The 14,646-nt window shown below is 33.8% G+C and overlaps 2 protein-coding genes across 2 annotated transcripts; one reads left to right on the top strand and one right to left on the bottom strand.

The window, feature by feature from the left end:
- Positions 1–3,122: 3,122 nt before the first annotated feature.
- On the top strand, positions 3,123–7,201 carry LOC111992526 (lysine histidine transporter 1). The gene is made up of 8 exons (XM_024024398.2): positions 3,123–3,249; positions 3,602–3,759; positions 5,058–5,444; positions 5,811–6,204; positions 6,289–6,394; positions 6,494–6,585; positions 6,711–6,779; positions 6,875–7,201. The coding sequence occupies exons 1-8, from the start codon at positions 3,202–3,204 to the stop codon at positions 6,971–6,973; spliced, it is 1,353 nt and encodes a 450-aa protein (XP_023880166.1). The 5' UTR covers positions 3,123–3,201; the 3' UTR covers positions 6,974–7,201.
- Positions 7,202–8,366: 1,165 nt separating this feature from the next.
- On the bottom strand, positions 8,367–9,329 carry LOC111992527 (TLC domain-containing protein At5g14285). Its single transcript, XM_024024400.2, has one exon. It carries the CDS (start codon positions 9,251–9,253, stop codon positions 8,531–8,533), a length of 723 nt encoding a protein of 240 aa, XP_023880168.1. The 5' UTR covers positions 9,254–9,329; the 3' UTR covers positions 8,367–8,530.
- Positions 9,330–14,646: the final 5,317 nt, after the last annotated feature.

Raw genomic sequence — 14,646 nt, 5'->3', positions numbered from 1 at the left:
CTTTTTTTTTTTTTTAAGATAAGATTGGAATTTAGATTTGCTATTCAACGTTGAATAACGAATCTAAGTTGGAATCATTATTATTATTATTTTTTTAAGATAAGATTCGAACTTAGATTCGTTATTCAACGTTTAATAACAAATCTTAGTTTGAATCTTATCAATGTTAACAATAAAAAATTGTTCTCAAAAAAATAAAAAAAAACAATAAAAAAACTTTACAAACTTGAATTAACTAATTCACACTAAGAGCATTTCCAGCAGTGTATGCATCCGGGTATATTAACTAAAATTCGGAGAATCTGTGTACTGTTCATGTTCCAGCAGACTTGGCAAACATGAATTTTTTTTTTTGCTCATGAACAATAGTCCATCAAGTCTGATGGGCTACTGTACATTAGCAATCGAATTTCTTGGATTAAAAAATTATCCTAACTTCTTATTATATCAATTCTTTCTCTCTCCTCTGGATTTCTTTTTTTTCTCTCATTCTCTCCGTTTCTCACATAATCCAAACACAAAACAAAATCCAATTCTCAAAATAAAGTTGAATCAGAACAAGCAAATATGAAAGAAAAAAAAAAAAAAAAAGAACAAGCCAATCTAACCCCGTTTCTCACATAATCCAAACATAAAACACAAAACAAATTCCAATTCTTATAAAATAAAGTTGAATCAAAACAAGCAAATATGAAAATAAATAAATAAATAAATAAATAGAAGAAGAGAAGAAGAGAAGAAGAACAAGTCGATTTGACTCAGCCTGGTAGTGGGAAGGACGATGAGCGGCAGTGGAGATGTTGGAGATGCGGTGGAGGCCCAAGCTCAACCGGCCTCCACTAGCAGTGCCTCAATGGTGGTGGCCGAAGCTCTCACCACTGCCTCCACGACAATATTTCTCAGTTTTGTTGCTACTAGTGGTGGTGGGTCGTTGGGGTTTCCAATTGTGGGTTTGCATTGAGATCAAATCATGGGTTTGTGTTTATGGTTGGGATTGGCCCGTGTTTGTGTTGGTGGTTGGGATTGGGCTATCATCGACAGTGGGTTTGTGTTTGTGATCTCTCTCTCTCTCTCTCTCTCTCTCTCTCTCTCTCTCTCTCTCTCTCTCTCTCTCTCTCTCTCTCATGTGAAGAGCAAATGGTGTTGCTGGAAGGTTCTAGAGGAGAAAAAGAAATAAAAGAAGGGGAATAAAGGACGTGTGTGGAGGAGAATGAAATGAAAGAATAAAAAATCCTAATTAAGAAATTCTATTATAATATTTTCACAATCTTTTTACAGTAAATTTTAAGTAACAAATTGTTATTAGTTAATATTGGCGAGAAAAAAAAAAAATTCAGCAGTGAGTTCAAATTAGAACTAGTAACAAATTTCAACATAAATTTTGTTGTGAAAGTATTGCGAAAAATGTTGTAAATATAACAATTTTCATTAAAAAAATATAATTGTTGGGAATAAATATAGGAAGAATAAATGATGATAAAGAATGAATTAAGAAATAATATTTAAATGAAATAGAGAATGCGATAGAGAATCTGTTGGAAGTGTATTTGAAAAAGTTAGTAGATAAAAACTAAATGTCAATGTTCATTAGCCAAACAATACAAAAATTTAGTTAGTCTGCTGGAGATGCTCTAATCATGCTATTATTGAGAGTTGATCACTTTAAAATTTGTTGACTTTTTTACGTGTGTGTGTTATTGGCCAACCATTCAAAATAGGCATGCAACTGAGGAGATGATATTTAGGGGCAGCTCTTCATGTATTGACCTGGTAGTCGCTAAAGATATTTCCAGCGATGTCATGACATAGTGTAATGTTTCGGTTTTTTTTTTTTTTTTTTTTGAAGAAATGAAATCCATAGCTGTTTGGCCTAAAAATTTTTTTTTTTTAAGTACAAAAAGGTATTATTTAATTATCTTTCTCAAGTCACAAGTGCAATTAAATTCGCATATATCCCACGTGACTTAATTTAGAACAAAATTTGACTATAAACTTAGTTTTAGTTAATGATTACAACTCTAGTCAATATATTTTTATTAGATGTGAATTTAACTAGGGTCATGTTAACCATGTCTTTATGACTATTATTAATGAACTATATTAAGAAAGTTTTGACATCACTTTCATTAGAAATATAAAAAAAACTGTCAAAAAATTAATTGTTTTATCATTTTTCTATAAAATGTTTTTAAAAATAGTTCTTAAACTAATACTCTTAGGGCATCAGTTAACATTTCATTCTTTACAAGTCCACTATTGAATTATATTTTCTTTTTATATTCTTCATACTTGCAAAATTTCATTTACTATTGAATTACATTTTCGTTTTATATTCTTCATACTTGCAAAATTTCATTTACTATTGAATTACATTTTCTTATTACTATTCAATCACTAAACGTATTTTTATGCATAATTTTAGACAAAATTTTTTTTTTAATTTAAACATTTGATTGATAATATATCTATTGAATTACATTTTCCTTTTATATTCTTTATACTTGCAAAATTACAGAAAATAAAAAAATAAACAAATATGTTATCAATCAAATGTTTAAATTTAAAGCTTTTGCGGTCTAAAATTATGCATAAAAAAAATACGTTTATAGATTGAATTGTAAATGACATCTGATTAGCACAAAATTTGACTTGGGCATTAAGATCATAAAGAACATGCAATCTAATAGTTAGATTTTTAAAATGTGTAGTCATGTTATTTTTTTTTAGTGGAAGTATTTGTTACAACCAAGTTTGTAACTAAACTTTGTCCTTAAATTTAATTGAGAACTTAAGATACGTCACGTAATAAATTAAGTGATCTATATTTAAATACTGTAAATTTTACCACTGCATAATACTTTTTTTGTGATGATTTACAAAATATTACTTAAACATACTTATTAAGTTTAATTCTTTTAATATGATATAGTCTTAAAAATAAATTTTAAAAAAAAAAATGCTGAACTAGTCTTTAAATAATTGTGTCGAACAAAAATGTCACTGTCACCTTCAAGAAAATCTCTCCCTCTAGAGTCTAGCCTGCAGGTTCCTAGCGGACTTCTCTTGACATTGAATCATTGATCGACACTATGCGTAGTTCAAATTGCTTATTATTTATACTCTTCTTCCGTTCTGGTTGTATCTCTTTCATTTCAATTTTCATCCTCTCCTACAAAACCGCGCGGTGTTCACAGTGCTACAATGGGCGATGAAGCAACTACAAATGGATATTCTAATAAAACCAGCAACGTAAGCCTCTCTCTCTCTCTCTCCCCCTCTCTCTCTCTCACACACACAAGTTTAGAGCTAGCAATAATAGGGTTTTGTCCACACCCAGTAGGACTTAATAGTTATAACTAGCAAATCACATGATATGGAAATAACTAGAATGGATTGGAGAGCTTGTGATCCTGCTTCTCAGTGCTTAAAATTGGGAGGATTTTCCATGAAACTCTACCATCCATACTTTAGTATGCTAAAAGAATGATGTATGTATCATGATGGAAAATTTTCTTTTCTTTCCTCTTAAAGGGTGGGGGTGGATTTCCTTTTTTTGTTTTTTGAGCTTTGCTTAAGAGTTGTGATCATAAATCACATGCAGGTAGATGAAAATTTGCAGAGGCAGAAGGAAATCGACGAATGGCTTCCAATTACATCTTCCAGGAACGCAAAATGGTGGTACTCAGCTTTCCACAACGTCACTGCAATGGTTGGAGCCGGTGTCTTGGGTCTACCACATGCCATGGCGAGTCTAGGATGGTATATATGTCTGAAACAAACCCAATATAGTTCATGAGTATCACATTTTAAAACTGCCTCACTACTTTGTATATTCTGGTTATGTTACTGTTTAACAAGTATAGTCTTAACTTACTAAAATGTTCCTAATAGAGTTTTTGTGACATAGAGCTTAAACTGAAAAGCTCTTTAATGTACCAAGTGATTATTTTTTTAATCTCTTAAGAGTACTATATTGTGTGTGATATACTGAATTAAATTCTACTTTCGAGATTAATTGTGGACACTTTTTTCTTGTCGTTCTAATCTAAGAAGTACAAATACTTCAAAATCTTTGACATATCCTTGTCAAACATGCACAGGTCGAGAACACTTCTACATGTCCTCAAACAAGTAAAAAAAAAATTCACTTCATTAAATCCTTTGAATTTAGATATGCCTTTTAAGATTATGATATTTGTTATTTATTTGAAAAAGTTAAAATAAAATATGAAATATGCCCAAAAATTAAATATATATATATGGGTAAAATGCAAAACTAACTCTTTAAATTTTTTCAGATTTCATTTCAGTCCCTTAACTTTGCGTTTGTTCATTTCAGTCCTCTAACTTTTAAATTTATTCAATTAAGGCTTTTCCATCAATTTTTGTTATATGTTGTGGTTAATTTTTCAATTTTATAAATTTTTCTTCAAATTTTTTTAAATTAAAAAAATTCAATTAATGATTGAAAAATATTTTCCAAATTTTTTTTTTCAAAAATTTTTAACTGAAGTTAACAAAAATTTCTTAATTGAATAAATCTAAAACTTAGAGGACTGAAATAAACGAACGCAAAATTAGAAGACTAAAATGAAACCTGAAAAAAGTTTGAGAGTCAACTTTACATTTTAGCGCATATATATATATATATATATTCCACTTTGTTGCGTTCTAATTCTTCAAGAATTATTGTGTCGTTGTGTTGTATCCGAGTCCGCATTTCTTAGATATAATCCTAATAGTTGAGTTTTTATTCAAAAATGTATGAGATCTTTATTTTTCTTTTAGCATTTTTATAAATATACTGAAGAATATCACAGCAATCAGGCGGAAATTCTATTACAGTACAATTTCTATATATGCATAGCATTTTATGAATTACTTGCAAAAGAAAATCTTGTTTAATTACGCAACCATTTTTGACAGTGTTTGAAATTAATTAACAAAGGTAGCATTTCTGCTGAGGATACTTGCAATTCAGACTATTAGAGTACTAATTTCTTTGCTCTGAAAGCAAGCTCTTGATCATTCCACTACCTTTTCATCTTCAATTTCAGGGGTCCTGGAGTAGTCATTCTGATACTCTCATGGGTAATCACTTTATACACTCTGTGGCAAATGATTGAGATGCATGAAATGGTTCCTGGAAAACGGTTTGATAGGTACCATGAGCTAGGTCAACAAGCCTTTGGTGAAAAGCTCGGTCTGTGGATTGTGGTACCTCAACAGCTCATTTGCGAAGTAGGTGTGGACATTATGTATATGGTCACAGGAGGAACATCACTGAAGAATATTCATGATTTAGCTTGCAAAAAAAACTGCAAATCAATCAAAACCACCTACTTTATCATGATATTTGCTTCAGTTCATTTTGTAATCTCCCACCTCCCAAACTTCAACTCCGTCACCGGAATCTCTTTGGCTGCGGCAGTCATGTCTTTGAGGTAATCTTCAGAGCTCATAATTTAAAACAAAAGCTAGTCTCTGGAGAAATCAGAGAGTACATAAGTTGGTCAGAGGAAGAAAATTTTGAACATAGTCATTAAAAAGAACTAAGAAAATGTAATGAGTTATATGTCAATTGGCACTCTAATGAGTAATGACTGCTAAATTAGCAATAAAAAGTATTAATGAGTTATAAAGAGATAACAAAATGCTAAGATGTAAAAGTAAACAAAATAATAACAATAACAAAGAAAACAAACATGCATTTTGGCAGAAGATAAGTTCTACTGGAGGGCCGTTACATTTCAAACTTACATGTATTGTTAAAAAAAACAACCATGTTTGATATTGTGGTTGTCGTGCAGTTACTCTACTATTGCCTGGACAGCTTCTGTCCACAAGGGTGTTCAGCAGGGTGTCAATTATAGCTACAAAGCCTCAACCACATCAGGAAAAGTCTTAGACTTCTTCAATGCCTTGGGCACTGTAGCTTTTGCGTATGCAGGACACAATGTTGTTTTAGAGATCCAAGCAACAATTCCTTCTACACCCGAGAAACCATCTAAGGGGCCTATGTGGAAGGGAGCGGTTGTTGGCTATATTATTGTGGCCTTGTGCTACTTCCCAGTTGCTCTCATTGGATATTACGTGTTTGGCAATAATGTTGAAGGTAACATCCTCAGCTCATTACAGAAACCTGAAGGGCTTATCATAGCAGCTAACGCGTTTGTCGTCATCCATGTTATTGGCAGCTATCAGGTTTGCTTTCTACTAGCTCTTTTCTATTGACTAGCCACTAAATTGGTTGCTCATCAAGATTTTACTTTTATTGTGTTAATGTAGATATATGCAATGCCGGTGTTTGACATGATAGAATCTGTGTTGGTAAAGAAAATGCATTTTAGACCCACAAGAATACTTCGGTTTACTGCACGAACTGTATATGTTGGTAAGTAAAATCCCCTCCTCATCAGATATTGTGTTCCTAAACATGAAAAATAACATCCTCAGATTAGGTTTTATTCTCATAAGGTTTTCTGTCATTCAGCATTCACAATGTTTGTGGGCATTACCTTCCCTTTTTTTGATGCTCTTATGGGATTCTTTGGAGGATTTGCATTTGCACCTACAACATACTTTGTAAGCCTCATTCGTCCCTCTAAAAACAAAAATGAAAAATTATGAATATGAGACTCTTATTCAATGGAATGCCTTTCAACAAAGGATTCATACCAACGCTTACTCTTTCCTGTATCATTCTTCAGATCCCTTGTGTCATGTGGCTTACCATCTACAAACCAAAGATGTTTAGCTTATCTTGGTGTACCAACTGGGTATGTTCAATTCAGATAGCTCCTCCTTGTCTTTGTTGTATTTTGATTTGCTTTAAAGTTCAGAACAATTACTTATTCAGCTTGCTTAATTTTAGATCTGCATTATACTGGGCCTCCTGCTGATGATTCTAGGACCAATTGGAGGGCTAAGAGCCATCATACTTGACGCCAAGACTTACAAGTTCTACTCTTAAACCAAACTCAACACACCAAGAGAAGTCTGCTGCTGTTAAATCAAATAAATTATGTCATACACCAATAGAAGTTTGCCACCATTAAATCAAATAAAGTTTGTCATATTATAATCATATGCATCATGTAATAACCATTCTCTATATGTTTGTTCTTAGCATCAATGATACAGATCTATGCATTATTTGTAATATTAGTATAAATACAGCAGAATACTTCCCTTGCCCTTACCAAGTGAGAGAGCAGACAATGTTTCCGTAATCACCAGCACCAAGGCAGTAGCTTGCCCGATAAAGGGATTGGGTGGGGATTAAGTAACATGCCCCTACATACACCAAAGATTTGGACTACCTCCATTTCAATTGAACTAAAGAGGATCCTAGTTCTACTAGCCCTTGGTCTATAATTAAAATTTAACTTCTTTTATGATCATTCAATTCCATTCCATTCCATTCCCTTATGAACTCCCAAACGAAGCCTTAAGTATATGCAAATATCTTACCATAACAAAAAAGATTCACAATTCGAATTAGCTTATTTGTTTGGAAGTTATTCAAGTGGTATCCTGATTACAATAGTGATGGGATCCAAAAGAGTTAGATACAGTTCCTTGGGTACTGTATCTAAGTTCTACCAAATTAGTAAAAATGTGAGTGCACGTGTGTAGGCTATCCTCACGTGTTCTAGGTTCATTTGGATTGGAATCTTTATTGTATTTGATGTTAGAGTTTGTTTGATTCATTAGTTTTTGCACATTTTGCTGTTACAAATAGAATGAGATTTGTGGGGGTGAATTTTTGGACAAGTATAGAGGGGACTAATAATCAATTGTGAACACTGTTACAGGGAAATATATGTATTGGAAGACAATAGTGTCACTATTTACTATCTCTTATTTGTTATTTCCAGATCCCCCATGGAGGGTACAAAAACCTTACTTCTGTTTCAGATTTGCAGTTAACAATACTTAGATTTTGATGTCCCAAGCAAGTTAATACCTTTATATGTTAATTATAAGTCCAGATATTATTGTTGGTAGGTTTATCTCCTACAATTTAGGCAAGCTAACAAAGGAAATAGCTAAGTTAATACTATATTTTATACATCATGCATACACTCCAAATTGACACTTTCCAAACTACTTAAACCAATTGAAGCAAATTTTTTTTTTTTTTTTTTTTTAATAAAGTATCAACTTATGGTGTCTAATTCTGATGATTGTATTCTTTATCATCAAACCAAAAAATCAATCAGTTTTTGGTGTAGGCGGGAGGTTGAACCTAAGTTTCTTATTCAACCACAAGAGACTTTACTAGTTGAACTAACTGAAACTCGCAATTAAAGCAATTATTGGTTCTTCTTAACTCCTCAAAAGTCAAAGAATTCAATCCAAAATATAAAACTTGTGAACACTTTCATTTCATCCAAAATACCACATCAAAGATACAAAGCTAGATTATTGAATATTTATAGAATCTAGTCATAAACATACATTGATACATTGCTTGAAAAGCAAAAACAAAAAACAAAAACTAATAATTTCCAAATTTGTATTCATTCTATGTTACTTTCTCTTCCAATTTTCCCATTCTTTCTCTAAAAAACTCAACCCAAAGATTGAAAATCCACAAAATACTAACAGAAATAGCCATAACAACAACAACAATCCAAGACACCCAAACCCACATTGGGATCACACCGCCGGCCTCACCACTCATGTAGAACACACACATTTTGTACACCAAACACGGCCCCAACACACCCCGCACTATCGAATACAATGCATAAAAGGGAGGGGACAAGAGACCGTACAGTTTCGCAGCGAGAACGACGTCGTCCCTCCTCGCCCTTGCCAGAGTCCACGCGTTCTGGCACGCGCTGGTCAGCTCCGCGAGGACGAGCAGCGCGAGTATGGCGCACGCGCCGTGGGACACGAGGTACCGGCACGTGACGAAGACGAAGAGCGTGGCGAGGTGGTGGCCGATGAAGAGGAGGTCGCCGGGGCAGAAGGCGAGGTAGTGTAAGAGGTCCATGGTGAAGTAGGAAATGCTGAAGTCGAGGACTGAGTTCTCGGGCTCGGTGTTCGGGGCGGCGAAGCCGCGGTTCGAGTCGGCGAGTATGGCGGAGGTGGCTAAGAAAACCGCCGGTGTGCCGTGAGCAAAGGAGATAAAGCAGCTGGCGGCTTCGGGTCGGATCTTGGGGCTCCAGTTCCGGAAAACGATGAAGTAGCCGATGAGATATATCGTGATGAACATTGGGAAGAATAGGAAGAGGTTTTCCATTTGGAATTTGAAATTGCAGGGGTAATGAAAAGGAGTGAGAGAGTGTGTGTCTTAGGGTTTTTTTTTTTTTTTTTTAAAGAGAGAGAGAGGAGAGAGGGACGGTTGGGTTGGTTAGGTTTGGCATGAATTTTTGGAAAACGAAAAGAAAAAGAAATCCAAGATAGATTGGATTTTTTGAAAAAGATGGGAGGTAAACATTTGTCGGTGAAATCAGTTAGAGCATTCTTATAGAACATATCAAAAAAATATAATATTTAGCATTTTAAATTTTAATTTTATAATATATAACATACCACTTTTCAATACCATTTATATCAAAACTTTTATTTTTTTTAAATTTCATTTAAATAATGTTTCTTTATTATTTTTCAATAATTTTTTATTTTTTCTCTCTCTCTCTTGTCTCTCTCTCCACTGTTTCTCTCTCTTTCTCATAGCACCGTTGGCACCACACTACCAAACACCCACCAAAAACCCACCACTCATACCACAATCACCACTAACAAAAAAAAATCACAGCAAAAAGACACCTCCACATCCACATCCACATCTACCCACAACCACCCACATACATTCACCACCACCAACCATAGTAGAAAAAAAGAAAGAAAGAAAAGAAACCGCCACCATCGCCACCACTAGCAAACCCACTAGCAAAACCATCACGCCGAACCAAAACCCACAGGACACGGACACCACTTCCCTCCCCGTCGTCATTTTCTTCCACGGCGCAGCTTGACGTCCTCCTTCGCACCTGTAAATCAAATCAAGACCCACCCCAACCAAATCAAGACCCAAAATCCCAAAACCAAATCAAGACCCAAAATCAAATCAAATCAAAGAGTTGATAGCATGTCGTTTTGTGTTGACCTCACACGATCGGAGCCCAATTGAACCCAAGAAGAACCACGCAGAAGAAAAAAAGAAAAAAAAAAAGAAAAAAAAAAAAAGAAGAAACCTCTATCACCGCCACCGAACCACAGCCATCGGACCCACGATCCATGACCACATTCATCGAACCACAGCCATCGGTATCACACAATCACCGGAGCATAATCATCGGCAGAGCCCACTCATCGGTGAACCACATCGGTGAAGCACAAAGAGAGAAGAGAGAAGAAAGAAGTGAGAGAGGAAAGAGAAAGATAGAGCAGAGAGAGAGCATTGAGTGAATAAAATAAAAAATCGGCTTGGCTTGATGCTCTGACCTGGGTCTCATCGGAGAGGGAGGTAGAGACATCGAGCAGAGGGAGAGAGAGAGAGTAGAGAAATGGTAAGACGGAAGAAATGGAAATGAGAAAGAAGAAAAGAAAGTGGGTCAAAGTCCTGAATAAAAAAATAATATACGGTTTACAATTGGTGAACAGTGCGGTCTCAAATATGAGATTGCACTATTCATCAATTGCAAAAATTATACCATTTAAAACATTTGATGGAGCAAGCTTTTGGATTAAAAATGCTAAAAAAATAAGATTTTTAGCATTTGAAAGATTTGATAAGATTGCTCTTAAAAAGTGAAAGGCGTTTGCTGATGATCCAAAAAGGAAATGTTCACAAGCTCAAATTTATTACCCTAGGCTTGTGTCAAACATCCAAAAGAGACCCAGAAGTCCGTATAGCCTATAGGTAACATTTGGGCTAACCACTTTCTCTTTCTCATCAGGAAAAAAAAAATTATATATATATATATATATATCTCTCTCTTTCTATCACCACTTATATATATATATATGACAAAACTTAGTTACAGTAACTTAATATCTTAGGTGCTGTTCTTTAAGTTTTTCTCTTAAGATTCAGTTATGTGGCTACTTAACTAAAAAATACACTACCTTTTCATGAGAAAAAATCCATATAGCAGAATCTCAAAATGGGAACCTAAGAAACAGCACCTAAGTACTGTACTTAAGTCTTGCTAATATGTGTGTGTGTGTGTGTATATAAGTTATAATTTAGGGCCGTTTGGTAATGTTGTTCTAGTGACACAGTTTAAGTATTGTGGAAATACATGTGAGTGAAAAAGTTTGTGTTGTTTAAACAACAAAAGCTGCTGTTTAAACAACACAACCAAACATTCCCTTAAATTACGATACTTTTGAACTCTATCTATCAAAACTTAAGATTCTAGGCTCTTAAGTTAATCGGGTTTACCTTTGGTTGCAAAGTTCATAGTAATGTATATTTGGAATATTGTTTTGAAAAAATTGAGAAATGATTATTGCAGTGGAAACAAATGTACTTATTGAAGGAATGTAAAATTACTCTTCTTAAATGTACTATTTGTAATTTGCCAAAGTATTTCATGTCATTATTACCTACCGCTGCAAATGTAGCTATTCATATCGAGCAATTACAACGTGATTTTCTATTGATAGGGTTAGGGGAGGAGTTGAGTTGGGAAAACAAGTGTTTGCCTTTGTCATAGTGGTTGATTGGAAGTTAGGAAGATTATAGTATTTAATGATGCCTTTTTGGAGTTGGTTGATGCATAAAATCTGTCAATGCATAAAATCTGCCAACGGAGGTGGTCAAAATTTTCTCAATTTAATAAATTTGAAGTGAGTAATAGTACCATAGTTAAGTTTTGGCTTGGATGTTTGGTGTTGTGATGCTCCTCTTGAGGAGTCACTTCTTAAATTGTATCATATTGCCAGGATAAAGGAAGCTTTCATAGTGGATCATATGCAATTCAAAAATGGTAGTTTATTAGGAGTTAAACGTTATTCGAGTACTACATTTTTTTTTTTTAATAAATTATTTGAGCAGTACATGATTGGGAATTGGAACCTCTTTTGATTTTCCTAAATCTCTTATATTCAACCAAGATACAAGGTGTTGGAGTGGATAAGTTATGCTCGAGGCCATCTATTCAAAAGCATTTTGAGGTTAGATGTTATTACAAAGTTTTAGCTACCTTTTGAGTTGAAAGCTTTCCTTGGAAAAGCATTTGGATGCCGAAAATCTCCACTAAAGCGGATTTCTTCTTTTGGGTTGCTTCTTTGAGGAACATCCAAACAATGAGAAACCGGAGAAAGTGTAACATTGTATTGGTAAGTTGGTGTTACATGTGTAAAAGGGATGAAGAAACAATAGATCACTTGTTGTTGCATTGCCCTATTGCGAGAGAATTGTGGGATATGGTCTTCTCTCTTTTTGAGATTTAGTGGGGGGATGTCTAAGAGGGTTATTGACCTTCTAGCTTGTTGGCTATGATTTGGGTGACATTAGGGTAGTGAAATTTGGAAGGACATTCCTCATTGTTTAATATGGTGTACCTGGAGAGAAATAAATGCAAGGGGCTTTAACAGGCCTGAGAGGTTTGTTTTAGAGCTGAAAGAGTATTTTATGAAAATGCTACTCAAGTGAAGGTTAGTTTTAGGGATGTTTTCTTTCTCAAACTTAATTTAGCTTATTGATTTTAGTAATTTTAGATGTTCAGCTAGCATATTTCCCATATTTGATCAAATTTTTTTCTAATAAAATTTATTACATATTTAAAAAAAAAAAAAAAAAGTTAATTTAGTCCATCATAAATTTTGTAAAAAATATGCCTATCCATCTTGAAATGAGTGAATTAGATTTAGATTTTATCATGCCATAAATAATTTAAAATATATTTCAAAATAATAATTATCAATGTTCATTTAATTATAGTAATACTTGTAAAGTTATCCTAAAAACTGTATATTCAAATACTATAGTGTCACAAGATACTAAGCTTAGTGAAACAACATTATTTTATAGATATTATATAATTCTCTCAACTTTTTCTCGCACCCATTTTCTTTATGTAATTATTAAAATCATAACTTTTCCGAACATCTATACCGAACACATCATAGTCTCTTTGTTGTGAAAACATGACAATATATTGATATTGAAATCAAGCTTTCTCGATTATTTTTTTACTTCTTAGTCAACAACAGTTAAACGATATTGAGATGTTGGATGGTTATGACAGTGTAAACACTTCAACCATAGTAAAAATCAAATTTTCAGAAGAAACAAAATACCCAAACGAGCAAAATTATCATTATAAATTTAATCTAGCAAAAAATTCACATTAAATAGGACTCTCCCATGGACAAAATTATCATTTCTCAAATGAAATTTAGGAAATTTGTTCAAGAAATATTAAAGTTTAATTCTCATTGGTTGAAGAGTATTCTTGAAATGAACTTGAGCTTATGGAATAAGGGGTTTTTTCTTTTTCCTTTTTTTTTTTTTTTGGGAGAAGAAGAATAAGGGTTAATTGATTTTAATAATTACTGATGATGTCTAACATCATCAATTTGTTATTCGTCCAACGGAGCCAACATCTTCTTTAGATGCCTGCAAAATAAAAGAGAGAATTTGGTGGAAAAACACCATTAGGGTGTTTTCTTAAAACCCTCTGATGATAAAGTTAGAATCAGCCCCTATATTTTGTATATAGATAGTGTTTTTGTAGTAGTTGTTGACATACCTTAGCATATGAGACGGGTTGTCCCTTTTATAGGTGATTTGGATAGCTTTTGTGCACATAAATGTTTTCATGTACATAATTGCAGGTAATTATTTCTCTATGTCTTAATGGGAGTTTAAGGTCAATGAGTAACGGTCATCATTAACTAAGCTTTCTTGCTTTTGTAACGTATCAAATGATTGGGCTCATCATCTTTAATGATCAGTGGTTATAGAACCTGTTGAAGGTTCTGCTCATTTATTGTTGTTTGGACGATACATTTTCTGGTTCATCAGTTGCCCCCTTATTCCGAAATTGTTTGTATAGAGGAGGACAATTTTCTAGGAATAAACTGTGTTCGTCCATGTCGCTTCAAATTCCGTTCTTTTCTAAACAATTTTGTTTATAATCATCACTAGGTAATTGTCTTTAGATGACATGATCTTTGCATGTTGCTAGATGATTAATGCATTTGTTTTGTTTAGTGATTGCTGCGTGTCACTAGGCAATCGTCTTTAGATGGCATGATCATTGCATGTCGCTAGAGGATCAATGCATCTTTTTTTTTTTTTTTTTTGTGATTGATGCGTGTCGCTAGGCAATTGTCTTTTAATGGCATGATCATTGTGTGTCGCTAGATGATCAATGCTTTTTTCTTTTTCTTTTTTTTTTGCGATTGCTGCATGTCCTAGGGCAATTCGTCTTTTGATTTGCGATTGCTATGTTTCGCAAGGCAATTCATCTTTTGATTTTGTGATTACTGCATTTCGCAAGGCAATTCATCTTTTAATTTGTGATTATTGCATTTTTGCAGGGCAATTCGTCTTTTGATTTGCAATTGCTGCATTTCGCATGGCAATTCGTCTTTGATTTACAATTGCTACATTTCGCAGGGCAATTCATCTTTTGATTTGCAATTGCTATGTTTTGCAAGGCAATTCGTCTTTTG

The sequence above is a fragment of the Quercus suber genome, unplaced genomic scaffold, assembly GCF_002906115.3.
Source record: "Quercus suber isolate HL8 unplaced genomic scaffold, Cork oak 2.0 scaffold_59, whole genome shotgun sequence".
In the NCBI taxonomy this organism is placed as follows: domain Eukaryota; kingdom Viridiplantae; phylum Streptophyta; class Magnoliopsida; order Fagales; family Fagaceae; genus Quercus; species Quercus suber.
The sequence above is the reverse complement of the archived record's forward strand: the minus strand, read 5'-3'. Positions and strand labels throughout refer to the sequence as shown.